The sequence below is a fragment of the Carassius auratus genome, chromosome 18 (genome assembly GCF_003368295.1).
Source record: "Carassius auratus strain Wakin chromosome 18, ASM336829v1, whole genome shotgun sequence".
Lineage (NCBI taxonomy): Eukaryota > Metazoa > Chordata > Actinopteri > Cypriniformes > Cyprinidae > Carassius > Carassius auratus.
The window spans coordinates 20,554,920-20,568,475 of record NC_039260.1 but is presented as its reverse complement, the minus strand read 5'-3'; the positions used below and the strand labels follow the sequence as shown (position 1 = coordinate 20,568,475).

General features: G+C 38.0%; 1 protein-coding gene across 21 annotated transcripts in view; it reads right to left on the bottom strand.

Moving 5' to 3' along the window:
• Positions 1 to 1,043: 1,043 nt before the first annotated feature.
• LOC113118627 (GRAM domain-containing protein 1B-like) overlaps positions 1,044 to 13,556 on the bottom strand; it is a 133,988-nt gene continuing 121,475 nt past the window's right edge. For 11 of the 21 annotated variants that reach the window (XM_026287937.1, XM_026287936.1, XM_026287942.1 and 8 more), the window contains 13 exons: positions 11,655 to 11,770; positions 11,378 to 11,549; positions 11,102 to 11,294; positions 10,479 to 10,625; positions 9,973 to 10,091; positions 8,460 to 8,602; positions 8,269 to 8,372; positions 6,039 to 6,239; positions 5,501 to 5,591; positions 5,354 to 5,365; positions 4,933 to 5,040; positions 3,813 to 3,936; positions 1,044 to 3,730 (listed from right to left, as the gene is read on the bottom strand). In XM_026287937.1, coding sequence (XP_026143722.1) covers positions 3,641 to 3,730; positions 3,813 to 3,936; positions 4,933 to 5,040; positions 5,354 to 5,365; positions 5,501 to 5,591; positions 6,039 to 6,239; positions 8,269 to 8,372; positions 8,460 to 8,602; positions 9,973 to 10,091; positions 10,479 to 10,625; positions 11,102 to 11,294; positions 11,378 to 11,549; positions 11,655 to 11,770 — 1,620 coding nt within the window. In that variant the 3' untranslated portion in view covers positions 1,044 to 3,640. The remainder of the gene's footprint in view (positions 3,731 to 3,812; positions 3,937 to 4,932; positions 5,041 to 5,353; positions 5,366 to 5,500; positions 5,592 to 6,038; positions 6,240 to 8,268; positions 8,373 to 8,459; positions 8,603 to 9,972; positions 10,092 to 10,478; positions 10,626 to 11,101; positions 11,295 to 11,377; positions 11,550 to 11,654; positions 11,771 to 13,556) is intronic. The other 10 variants (XM_026287938.1, XM_026287944.1, XM_026287950.1 and 7 more) reach the window with 3 other exon arrangements.

Here is a 13,556-nt window from a genome sequence, read left to right as displayed (position 1 = left end):
CCCCCCGCAGCCTCATTTGCATGCAGACCATGGCAGGTCTTCGTGCGCTCAAACATATACGGATGAATGAACGAACGGACGCCGAGAATATTCGTTTGTCTGGTGCGAACTACTGACAGATCAGAAGACGCGAAAATTCATGCGTGGGTGACTTAATAAGGATAATTACTGAAAACTTGTCAAATATGTCGGGTTTGTTGGCTAAGATATAGCTATAGGCAATATTAAAATATCTTGGAAAAAATTATATATATATATATATATATATATATATATATATATATATATATATATATATATATATATATATATATATATATATATATATATCCCTTGACTCTTTTTATATGCAAATGCGTTTTTCTCAGTAGGCTATACACCTCTAAATCTAATAGCCTTTGGATATTTCAAAATGTAAGCCAAAACACGTCTGTATTTAATCGTTTTAAAACGCAAGGCTGATGCAAGCTGGTTGTTTGCTAGATATATTTATGCATCAGGCGATTATGTAATGAAAGAACTGGGTTATGTCTCTATCTGGTGGCTAGACTTGATAGCGCACCTTAGCGTGATGGTTCTCTGTTGTATTGAAAATATTCAGATTTCTTTTTAATGAGTTGTTAAACGCTTCGACTCAGCTTCAGGCAGACTCCCAAAAGCATAATGCAATTGCCTGTGATATTAGCATACTGCGGAATCATTGTAATTTGTGTATTTGAGGAAACAAATTTTATATTTCTCTATGGTATCCATGGTAAAGCATTATTGAAACTTAAAAAAAAAAAAAAAAAAAAAAAAAATACAATCACAAAGTATTTTCCCAGTGTTGTTTTATTCTTATTCTTATTATTTGTAATCTGTCTGCTTCACATAGATCAGAGCCACTGATTCAGAGTCTCTATTAGACACATTTGTTGGAAAAATGGAAAACTGTGCACAGCACAATTCTGCTTCCTATTTCAGTGAACCCTGCACATATTGTCTTATACATACAGTGCATATGGAAACATGTACAAATCAGCCTGGTCTAGAGATAAAAACAGCTCTAGAAAGAAGAAGAAAAAAAATACAGTTAAGTCACTGCTACACCAGTTAAGTTATGAGACCAACCGAAATCAATCAGTACAGTTTCAGGAAAATAAAACAGTTGATTTGTGAGAGAGTTTGTTGCTGGATACAGTTGTCATGTCGAGCATGGAACTACAGCACAGGTACAGTACAGTGGAAATGACATCAGTAGACACTAATCCCATAGCACAGTTTAATGAATGGAGTGTGATATGAACATTTGAAATATAATTTAAAACAGTGTGTCTTTTGTCTGAATACTTGATCACAAATGCTCAACATCTTTAATAACAGCAACGCATTTCTCAGCTGCAAAATGCAAACTCAAATCTTTGGTCAAATACATCACAAGAAGTCACTGCATATGAGCAAAACGATCAGGCTGAGGGTTAATTATGATTTTTTTTGCTCGGGAGGAGTCACGTGTGTAGCAGAAAAAAAAAAAAGGGTGGTCCACAAAGAAAACAAATTTAAACACAATTTCACATGCGGCATTCACACACACTTACACACATACAGTACAGTGAACATGATTGTGACAGTGATTTCCTTTTCAGTTCTAAAATACAAAACCATAAGCAATTCTTCTTTTCTTAAAACACACATAATGAAAAAAAAGAGAAATCAAATCCATATTGCAGAACACAAACCTAACAACCAATACAGATGCACTCTAATGCCAAAATAATGCCTTAAAACTGAAGTTTTTTAAAACAGTGAATAAACTAGTAGGAGAAACTGTCAAACTTAAAATCTCAGTAGTTCAACTGCATCCTGGAATAAAATAACGGCTCTGAAAACTGCACAGAGCAACATTAAAGATGGATTCATAAGATCCAACCAAAAAAAACTCCATCAGATTTCAAAGTGCTGGACTGTGGAACACAAAATTACATTATAGCAGATTCATTTCTGGGGGGAAAAACAACATACATTCAATACAACACCATGTGGTTTGTAGCTGGAATATTATCTTATATTCTACCAGCAATGTGCCAGCAAACATATATTTCATATTTCAGACTTTGTCCTACAATGCCTGGATGTAAAGTGTCGCCTCTCTTCATGTCTTCTCACATGACATATTTTTTTTACATTGTCCTCTGTCTGCATAAAAAGGGGAATCATTGCATTTTATGTTATATATAAATAAATTCCACCATCCATAAATACTATATTTGGTTTATAGGCTAGAGCACTTACGCTCTGTAAAAAAAATAAAAATAAAATAAAAACTAACACACATGTGTCATTACCACCTTGCATAACTTTCATTTTATTTGACTGATTTAAAAATTGGTTCAATTAAAATGTGAAGCGAGTTCAGTGCCGTTTCCTGCAATGCTTCCTCATCCAGACTCTTACCTCATGCTAAATAAAAACAGGAATGGTGCCACAGCATAGAAAGCATGCGTGTGTGTGGGTTCAGCCGAGCTGGATAGTCATTTTCTAACCGCTCGGTTTCTGAAGCCAGGCGGATGTGTAAACAGATGCCCAGTGGACTGAGCTGCTGGGCAAGAAAAAGGCAGTTTGGCTCCATGTGCCGGGAGGAAGACACAAGACGTACAAGTGGAATGATTTAAAACATCACACGGACATTCTTACATTCACCAAAATAGACACAGATCAACATACGAGACACACGTTCACACGGACACGTCTCAAACGTGCTTGTGCGTGTCACTGAATAAAACGCAGTTTAATAATTATAAACTCTTTCCTTTTAGAGCTTTGATAAGTGTTCTATGTAGATAAATTAACAATAAATATCTGCAATGATCTCTCTCTCTCTATATATATAAAGTATATATTTCAAACATATTTTCCTACATCTTCAAATAAAGCAGGTGATATCACAGTTTAGTAATCAAAAACTAACAATGTTTATCCATCTTTCTGGTTGCGTTGTCCCTTTTCAGTCTTTCTCTGGAGTAAAAACTCTTTAGCATAATGGTTAACGCTTCACAGAAATGCAAGGTCTCTGTTTTTAGCGCAAGTGGCCCTTTTGCGGAAACTAGTTCTAACATTCTTAATAATTTTCGCAGAATTATCAAGGAAACCAGCCTTGAGTGAACTATATTTCATAAAGCTTTCTGTGCAAAACTCTCACAAATGGGCAAAGGGACAGGGCAGCTGTGCCGTTAAAGGTCAGAACCAAGCTAAAAGATAATTTTCCTCATTCTTTGTACCAATAAAAACACTTCAAAAGAAAGGAGGGCTACGAAAAATAAAAAGCATGCTCTTCGTTTTCTTTATCAGGTCAGTTCCGTTCCTTTACAAACAGTGACATCCTCAGAAAGAGGAACCTGAAAGAAAGCTGGAACAGTGATGAGCCCATTCAGGCTCATGCCATCCCACAATTCCATGGGACAGATACTGCCCCACTTCCTGTGGGCTTGCTGTCCACTTGGATTGGCCGATTGCAGTTTCTGGTCCATCTCCTCTTCTTCTGGTCTCTATCAAGTGTCTTTTTTGTGTAGTATGCATAGTCATACACAAACATTTGGGCCCTTTCGTTCTCATAAGTAGCTCTACATTGCACAGCGCGCCCTGGTGGCCTGGAGGGTAAGTGTCAGTGATATCGACTCCTCTTCTCATCCGAGTCTGAGGTGTAATCTCGCAGACCCACACCTTTCTGTAGACTCAGTAAAGAATCCTTCATCTATGTGAAGACACAGACGCGGTCATTTTACAATCAAGCTCAATCAAATTCGCTTCAGCGTGTATGCAAACATATTTTATACCTGATCCAATAACAGTACTGAAGACTGAATGATTTCTCTCCATTTCCGCAGCTCAGCGTCGTGGTAGCGCTGCTGGGACTCCAGGAGCTGTGCCCATTCCATCTGTGTCTGCGGCAGTTTACTGCTGAACCACATGGTAACAAACACACCCCAACTCAGTCATCTACACAGGTCTGTTAAGCGATTTTAGGAATGTATAGACACTTAAATACATTTCAAAATCAGCAGGGTCGAGTGCAGTCCAAACTGGAGCTTGTGATGTTGTGGGGGGAGCTCACAACTGTGGGTGTGGCTTGTGTGATTCTGAATTTTTGTGGGCATGACTCAGTATTGTTGTGGGTGTGGCTTGGCATTGCTGTAGGTGGAGTTTAATAATATTGTGGGTGTGGTTTAATAGACTTCACTTCTTCAATTACCGCTTTCTAATCAAACTCTCCTAGTCGAACAACATACTGTAATGAGTGTGTCTTGATCTTGTGGAAGGTGTGGCTCAATAGCGACATTAAAATGTTGTGGGTGGAGATTAATATTAATGAGGGTGGGTACTGGTGTTGTGGGACAAACTCATAATTATGGTCAATATTGTTGTAGGGGTGATTTGACACTGTTGTTGGTGGAGCTCAGTTTCATTTTTGGTGGGTCTTGGTAAGCTCATAATTACGGGCGTGATTCATTTATAGGTGGAGTTTAATAATATTGTGGGTGGGTTTGATAGACTTCCTCAATTACGACTTTCTAATCAAACTCTCCTAGTTGAACCACATAATGAGTGTGTCTTGATCTTGTGGGATGTTTGGCTCAATCTAGACATTGAAATGTTGTGGGTGGGGCTTAATATTATTGTGGGTGGGTACTGGTGTTGTGGGGCAAACTCATAATTATGGGCGTGGATCAATATTGTTGTGGACGTGGCTTGGCTGTGTGGATGAAGCTGGTGGAAGTCAATATAATTGTGGTGGATCTTGATTTTGTGGAAGGAGATCACAAATGTGGGTGAGGCTCAATAGTGTTCTAGGTGTGATGTGGAGTTTAATACCATCCTGGGTGGGTGGTGATGTTGGTGGGTGGGACTCGGCTTAATATTGTTGTAGGTGTGAAGCAGCTGTAGTATGTGTTGTACCTTTCATGTAGGTGTAAGCCCTGCCAGCTGGTGAGGCTTTGTGCAGAATACTCCAGCATCCAGAGTTTGTAGAACAGCATCACATTCAAAAACACAAGTAGCACCAGACTGTAGAGGAACAACAAAGACACAAATTAAAAAATAAAGCACATGGACAAATTCAGTAAAAAAAAAAAAAAAAAAGAGAGAAATGCTGGATTTGTGATGAGTAGACATGGAACAGACACTTTTGCTGCATTCCAGTCAAAGTCAAATATGAGATATACCCACTGTTTATTAAAACAGGATTTGGAAATTCAGACTTGTCACACTGATTGAAGTGCAGCATAAGACTGATAGAGGGGCACTGAGAGACTAGAATGACAGGGTAGAGATGGGATTTTCTGAATGGATATGTAATTGGATATATAAAGGAATGTACCTTATACAGATCCTAAGGCCAACCACAAGAGGCAAAAGCAACAAAAAGAAAGAAAAAAAAATCACATTTATAAAAATATTTAAAAAGTAAGCAAAACTATATTAGTATTAATTAGAAGAGTATAAACAATACTGAAGTAGTATTTACACAAAGCTGATGATGAGGAGTGGTTTAGAGAGGTTGCAGAAAATCCCGCCCCCTGGTGTGTGCTCAGGAATGTGTCTGGTCTGAGTGGAACCTGTGGGGCAAGTACATGAAAATGAAACCAGTCCTATAAATTTACCGTATTTTTCGGACTATAAGTCGCACCTAAGTATGAGTCGCATCAGTCCAAAAATACACCATAATGAGGAAAAAAAACATAAGTCGCACTGGACTATAAGTCGCATTTATTTAGAACCAAGAACCAAGAGAAAACATTACTATCTCCAGCCGCGAGAGGGCGCTCTATCTTTTCAGGGAGAGGCTACAGGAGCACTGAGCAGCATAGAGTGCCCTCTGGCGGCTGGAGACGGTAATGTTTTCTCTTGGTTCATGTCAAATTAATTTTGATAAATAAGTCGCACCTGACTATAAGTCGCAGGACCAGCCAAACTTTGAAAAAAAGTGTGACTTATAGTCCGGAAAATACGGTAAACCTAATATCTTTTGTGTTTTCATAATATGTGGATGTGCATGAACTCACCTGCCACGTGTTTGATGCGGTGGATGACCTCCTCGTCTGTTGGTGTGGTCACAGGACTGAGGGTTTCATCTAGATGGGCCGTGCGCAGGTGGGCGGGGGGTCTTTTTCTCCGCCTTAGGGTGGAGTTCTTCAATGCTTTAGCTTTAGGAGACAGTCTGTGGCTTTCCATTAGAGCGTCCTCCATCTTTCCTAACTCCAGTTCTGACAAAACAGCAACACTTGGATACTGGTACCACATACTGATTTATTCTAGTAGTCATATTAAGTGGTGACAACAAAACATTCTGCACAACATTTAATGTAAAATGTGAAGTGTAAGAAAGTTGTGGGTGGGGCTCAATGTTGTAGTGGGTGGAACTTGATAATGTTATTGTGTTTTTAAATGTCATGTTATTGTTGAGAGTGGGACCTGATAATATTGTGAGTGGAGCTCAGTACTGGGGGTGAAGTTTAATTTTGTGCTTCCAGCCATGAATGTATCCAGCTATGAGGTCCGGACCTCTGTAAATTTTTCATGTTCAAAAATAAAATTTGTTGTCTGATTGACTAATTTTCTGCTAGACTCCTTATATGAATGTCTGCATGTATAATTCATAATGTTTAGCGTCCATGGCATGAAAATGATCTCTGCGAGACGCTTCTGAAGTGAACGCTTTGTTGTTGCCAGATCCAGCTATTATAAGCGTTTTTGACTAGTTTTTCCAGTTAATTTGACACTTTAGACATTTTATAAAGGAGGAAGTTGTGGTTTCGGGTCAGCGATAACTATCTTATCTAATTTCCAAAATATTTGAAATAATTTTTGTTTATTTTATTTATTTATAGGTTTTTGTTTATTTTAATAGCAATATCTGACAACATTGAATCGCCGGCATTAGTCTGGCAGTTATCAAAAAAGGTGCAAATAGCTATAGATGTTAAAATAGCAGGATTTTCTGCTATTTATCCTACTTATTGCAAATAGTGGCTATTATCTGCACCTCAGTATTGTAATACATTATAAAACAGTATGCAATAATTAATGAGTGTATATTAAAATTTTAATTCAAATTATTAAATGGATGCCGCCACATTGGGACAATAAAGCCCTCCCTACACCTACCCTTACTCTACCCAATACTTTATTTTCAACCTTTTGATTATTTACTTCATTTTCATTGAAAATAAATGCTTTTCTGATGTGATTTGAAAAGGGAGAAAAAAGTTCAAGCCAAAAGACGAATTCGAACCCGGTCAATCACATCAAAATATATATGACACACGGTTTATTTTCTGCGCCACTGGAGCTGACGGTCAGTGATTATCTAAAAAATGTCCTGGGACCGGATAATGCTGACAAGCTATGACTTTCAGTAAGGGTAAAACATTATATTACTTGTCACAAACACTATCAAAACACCGTCTACCACTAGTGCAGAGATCTGTAGAACAAGTAATTTAGGGCACAGAATGAAATGAAATACTCAAACACTAGCCATTAAGAAGTCAATGCTACGTCATTCAGTATAGTAGTTAAACTTTCACAAATCATGCTATAAACATTCATAAGAGTGCTAGACAAAGTATTCAGCCATATAATGGTTATAAATAAAAACAATAACAGCAATATGTATGGTTGCATGAATAATAAACAACTGATAAAATTATTCACCCCAATAAATATAGTAAAGTATTAACAAACATTGATGCAATAAATAGGGTATGATTTAAAAATGAGCATCCCTCCAAAAACATCTACATTTCTGTCTCTTGTCAAGTGTTAGAGTATATAATTAGTTGTATTTATAGGGGTCACTGTATATTATAGCACAATTCTATATCTGGGGCTCAATGTAGTTGTGGGCGGAGCACAATACTGTTGAGGGTGGGACTTGATATTGTTATGAGCAATTACATTTTATTGTATGTGCAGCTCAATACTGAGGGTGCACTTTAATATTGTGCTTGCAGTTCGATATTGTGAATGGGAATTGATATTGGTGTGGGCAGAGCTCAATGTTTCTCAATTTTGTTGTTTTGTGTTGTGGATGGGGCTTTATATTTTTGTGGTTCGAGCGATTGCAGGAAAATGTGGAGTGAAACAGAAGAAAGTTGTAGGTGGTGCACAAAGATGGATGTGAGTGGGGTTAAATGTTGTTTTGGATGGAGCTCATTGTTGTAGATGAGACACAATACTGTTGTGGATGGATCTTTAGATGGCTGAGGTTGTGAGGTTGGGCGGTTGTCTTACCGAGGCTTTTGAAGTTCTCATCTAACCCACTCCAGAAGTTCTTCTCAATGAAACCCTTCACCAGCGCCCACGGCTGTTTCCTGAACCTCAACTCTGTAGAAACCCTGAAGGCCGAATGAATCACATTATTGTCAGTCTCACCTGCCTCTCTCTGTTTGGCTTTGACCATGACAAAAAAACACAAAATGTACCTCAGTCTACACTTGTTCTTGGCCACGCGGGTCAGCATGTAGCGGTTTAGGGTGTAGAAGTAGTCGTGGTACGGCACGTCATGAGTGATGACTTCAGCATCGATGATGTAACACTCGCTCTCCTGGCTGGCCTTATACAGAGTCTAGTTCAGAGAGAAGTTGCATAAAAAATATTAATATTAAAGCACACACACACACACACACACTAGGGGTTGCACGACTACTGATATCTGATAGTCGATTACTCATTTAAAAAATACTTGAGTTACTCGACTACTTGTTGTTCATGCTACTGTAAATGAAACACATGAAATAGTTCTTATCAATAAACGGTTATTAATTAATATCCTTATTACATATGTAAATAATAAAAATAAAAAATAAAAAATCCTCATAATTATGATTTTTACATTTTCATGTAACAGCCAGTATTTGTATCTGTATTTGCATCTGTAACAATGAAAAAATTATTCGTATCTGCATTCGGATAGAACGTCATACATCTTTTTTTCCGTAGTTATCACCGTTAAACTAAAATAATTATTAATTTCTAAAAATATATTTATCATGCAAGCAGAGAGATGCCATGACAAACGTTTAGTGATCATTTGAACACGACTGAATCAATTCAATGCGCACATTTTAACGCAGAACTCTTTAAGCGAGTCTTTTTGTGTTTTGTGTGTCAGGCAAACCAGCAAAATATAAAGATGCTAACATGTAGGCCAAAGAGAAAATGTATCCGCATCTAAGTTTATTATTAGCCTACTCTTTAGAGAGAACTGGTTTGTTTTTTGAGAGACTGAGAGGCGAAACGCAGCTGTTTGATTGGTGAGCGCGCTGTGCTTGTTCCATTCATTTATTTCATATCGTAGCCTGAGGTTTAAATCATTGCTTTATATATATCAATTATAGAACGTGTAAGATGTATTGTTATAGGTGATATTACTCTTGCCTAGCTCTGATATTTAAGGGATGCACAGAGAGGCAACAGCAATGCTGTTTGATTAGCGCTCTTTTTATTCATAAAGCTTGCATTCATTCCATTCACACACTTATTACGTGACTTTAGAGGTCTGTGTATAATATTGCACTGATCCCCTCAACTGTTATCTAGCGAACACTAGACTGTGCCAGCTTCAGCTGAATATTCAGGCAGAATTATTCCTTGTCAGTTTTTGAAGACATTATCCGTGCCATTCCAAATAAAGTATTCTGCTTCGGGCACACCCCTAATTATTACATTATCTATGTTGCATGTAAAATTAAAATATGTAAAGTCATAGAAAGTAACAGCTACACAAAGTATTGTGAACCTTAAATTCAAGTGTACTTGCAATCTCTGTGCATGCATTATGGTTAATGCATGCTCGAGTAGTCCATTGTTTCTGACAGCGCCAACTAGTGGTTGAAGTAGTCAATTACTCGACTAGTGGACTAGTCTATGCAAGCCCTAACACACACACACACACACACACACACACAAACAGTACTGAGGAGAAGTCTGTCTCACCTGAGTCTCAGTAACTGTAGCTGTTTTAGGAGCCAGCGGGTTGGTCAAGGAAATTGTGTACATGATGGCCCTGGTCTGATTTCCAGCATCTTCCTTCTTCCAAGGATGATACACCACATCTGTGAAAATGTACATAATATAACAGTTTATATATATAACTAAGTACTAAAAAAAAAGAAAAAAAAAAGACAAAAACACACAACAAAATCACTATTTTTAATAAAAAAACAAAAACAATGTATAAAAACTATAATAGTATCCTCCATGATACTAAAATAAAACTGATCTTAAATATTCTCAATGTACTGTATAGTTAAGTTTAGCTCATAGATACATATAATAATTGAAATAATAAAATTATATGATGCAAACTCAAATGCAAATTGATTTTAATTATTTGGCAAACAACTGTGTAATACTCTTCCCTAAGAGATGTCCAGATCACTCTATTAGCATTTCTCTAAAAGTTCAGAGACAAAGGAATGATGTTTCTGAAGTATTCGGACCTGTGAATCTCCTCTGCTCCATGAAGTCTGTCATGAACTGTGACTCGGTGAAGAGGATGGCGTACAGCTTATCAACACTGAATTTATACACCTCGTTAATGTACTGACGGCCGTTCAGATCCTCGTGGAATGCTTGAACCTCATCCCCTGAATAAACATTCAAACAAAAAAGATGAGCTGTAGGAAGCATCAAAATATGTGAAGAATCTCACACTGTTCACTATTCAAATTATGTTTGCAGAATAAGACAGAATATGTATCCACATGCAATAAGGTATAACAATTAACTGATAAAATTGATACAAATTAAGATTGTTTTGAGCTGCTTCCAAACTGGGAACATTTTTAAAATGGTTTCGATAATGTGAAAGTGTGCACTTCACATTTAATTATTTTATTTTAATTACATGATATCCTATAATAATAAAAAATACTTAAATTGAATTTTTGTATTATTAAATATGACATTTTTAGTATACACAAATATATATAATTTATAATATATATATATATATATATATATATATATATATATATATTTATATATATATTATATATATATATTATTATATATATATATTATATATATTATATATATATTTTTTTTTTTTTTTTTTTCAAACCTTCATCATCTGTCTCTGAGGAATCACTGAGATCAGTGGGTATATCCTCATTGTCGTTGAAGTCGAGTGCCAGTGGTGGCACAGGATCCAGAGGACTTGCCGGCTCGCTGTTCCCCTCCTCGGCCAGCAGAGGGAGCGCCAGCAGATCTCCATCAGGCAGGCAGTCTGTGTACTCCTCAGCTGCAATGTCAAACTAACACCAGCAGAGGGCACTATTTCAAACAATGTCTCTTAATCAGACCATCCGGGAAAGCGTGCAAGAGTGTATATACTCACAGACAGTGGTGTATCAGTGCTGCTAGGAGGTGTGGTGGAGGTGATGGTGGAGTGTGTGATGGATCTCTTGTGTGACAGAGGAGAGCTGTTGTCTGGCTTGTTCTCACTGCTGCTCTTGGATGAGTTATCATTACTGACCTCGTTCTCCTCAGCTGGGATCTCCTCACAGTATCTGAACAAAGAGAATGCGGACACTTTGTTGCTATATATGTGCAACATTGATCATGATCTGAAGATCAGAATATGTTGGCTATGAGAGCATGCGCATATAACTCACCCCATGGTGTTAAAATCATCATCAGGTGGCACATAGTCTTCATCATCGCTAGTGAGGCCCAGCTCATTTCCATAGCACTGATGTACGAAGTGCCAGAGCTCTTTAGGACAGAGAGGCTGCACATAGAGTATATGACACTTTATTAGATAACATCACATATAACATAAGTAATGTTGCTCAAAATGTACTGACAAAATTCAGCCTAATTCACAGTACACGCATACACACATGAATCGGAAGTTTTGGAATTTGAATAGGTTTAGAAACAACTGCATGACACATTTTTATATGAAAAGTTGAAAACACTCTTCCTGAGTGTTTCTAGATTTTCTATATAGCCTCAAATGTCAAGTATACATTGGTTTGGAGATGAGCTATAGAAAGAAAACAAAACACACATTTTTAGGAAAGCAGAATAATGTAAGTGTAATTTATCAATTCATTATGGATGATGCCAATAATTACATGTAAATAATACATTAAAACAGTGCGTAACTTTGACCCAATTATAAAAAAATTAATTTCGTTGGTCTTATATACCAGCGGGGAAGTCGTGGCCTAATGGTTAGAGGGTTGGACTCCCAATCGAAGGGTTGTGGGTTCTAGTCTCGGGCCGGATGGAATTGTGGGTGGGGGGAGTGCATGTGCAGTTCTCTCTCCACCTTCAATACCACGACTTAGGTGCCCTTGAGCAAGGCATCGAACCCCCAACTGCTCCCCGGGCGCCGCAGCATAAATGGCTGCCCACTGCTCCGGGTGTGTGCTCACAGTGTGTGTGTGTGTGTTCACTGCTCTGTGTGTGTGCATTTCGGATGGGTTAAATGCAGAGCACAAATTCTGAGTATGGGTCACCATACTTGGCTGAATGTCACTTCACTTAATTTTACTAATAATATTATTAAGACCAAAGAAACACATTACACAGAACAATTGGCATACAGTACCAATGTTTTTTATTTTGTTTGTTTGTTTTTCTTTTTGGTATCATTCATTGCACGGTTATTGCTGTCAATCACCACAGTTTCAGATTCAAAAACAAATAGCACTTCCTCTTAATAATCACATAAGCTGTCAATCATTTCAGTTCAGTGCAAGCTCACTGACTGCTCTCCAGCAAAATATCCTGTTAAAATAATACTACAAATGGTCTACACTGCAATGAATTACATCATGTCTTATTAACTTCATGTTTAAATGTTGTTGGTCATAATAAAATAATTCACCACCACCATAATGATAACAATGATGATAACTTTATTGTCAGACAAAGTCTGAAATTTGTTGTGCGTTACAGCTGGTTCCTCTTCAGGAACTCGAGCTGTGTCAAAACGCTATGGGGAACGCACTTAGCGTGAGCGACTCTGAATATCCTGTGTAATCTGTCCAATGGAAGAGTGTGAGGAAGCTATAAAAGCATGTGCTGCACAGCTGGCTTCAGCTTCACGTCTTTCAGCAAGCGCTCTCTGTGTGAATGTCCTCAGTTTGTCTTGTGAGTCTTATTTACTGTTGTCTGTTTCAGTAAAGCTCCAAAACATGTCTAAGAGCAAGGTGAAATCCGAGCATTTAAAAGGCTAATCCAGATCGCGTTTCAGGCTGTGTGTTCCTCCCTGCCCACGATATATAATGAGGGAGCCTTCGTCAGCATTCCCCGCAGTGCTGTTCATGGGGTTCGCAAATAGATCTGGCAGAGGAATGGAGATGGAGATCTCCTTCAACTTCGGCCAAATCCGGCACCCAATCCCTGGGGTTGGAAGCACGCTCTGTGGTGAAGGCTGTCGGCAGGGATTGCCACCCCACTCGCCGCAATATGAAGAGCTCTTAGAGGTGGTTACTCGCATGGTGGCCTAGCTCAACATCGATTGGCCCACTGAGAAAACATCTGAACCGCAGAAAAGCAAGCTC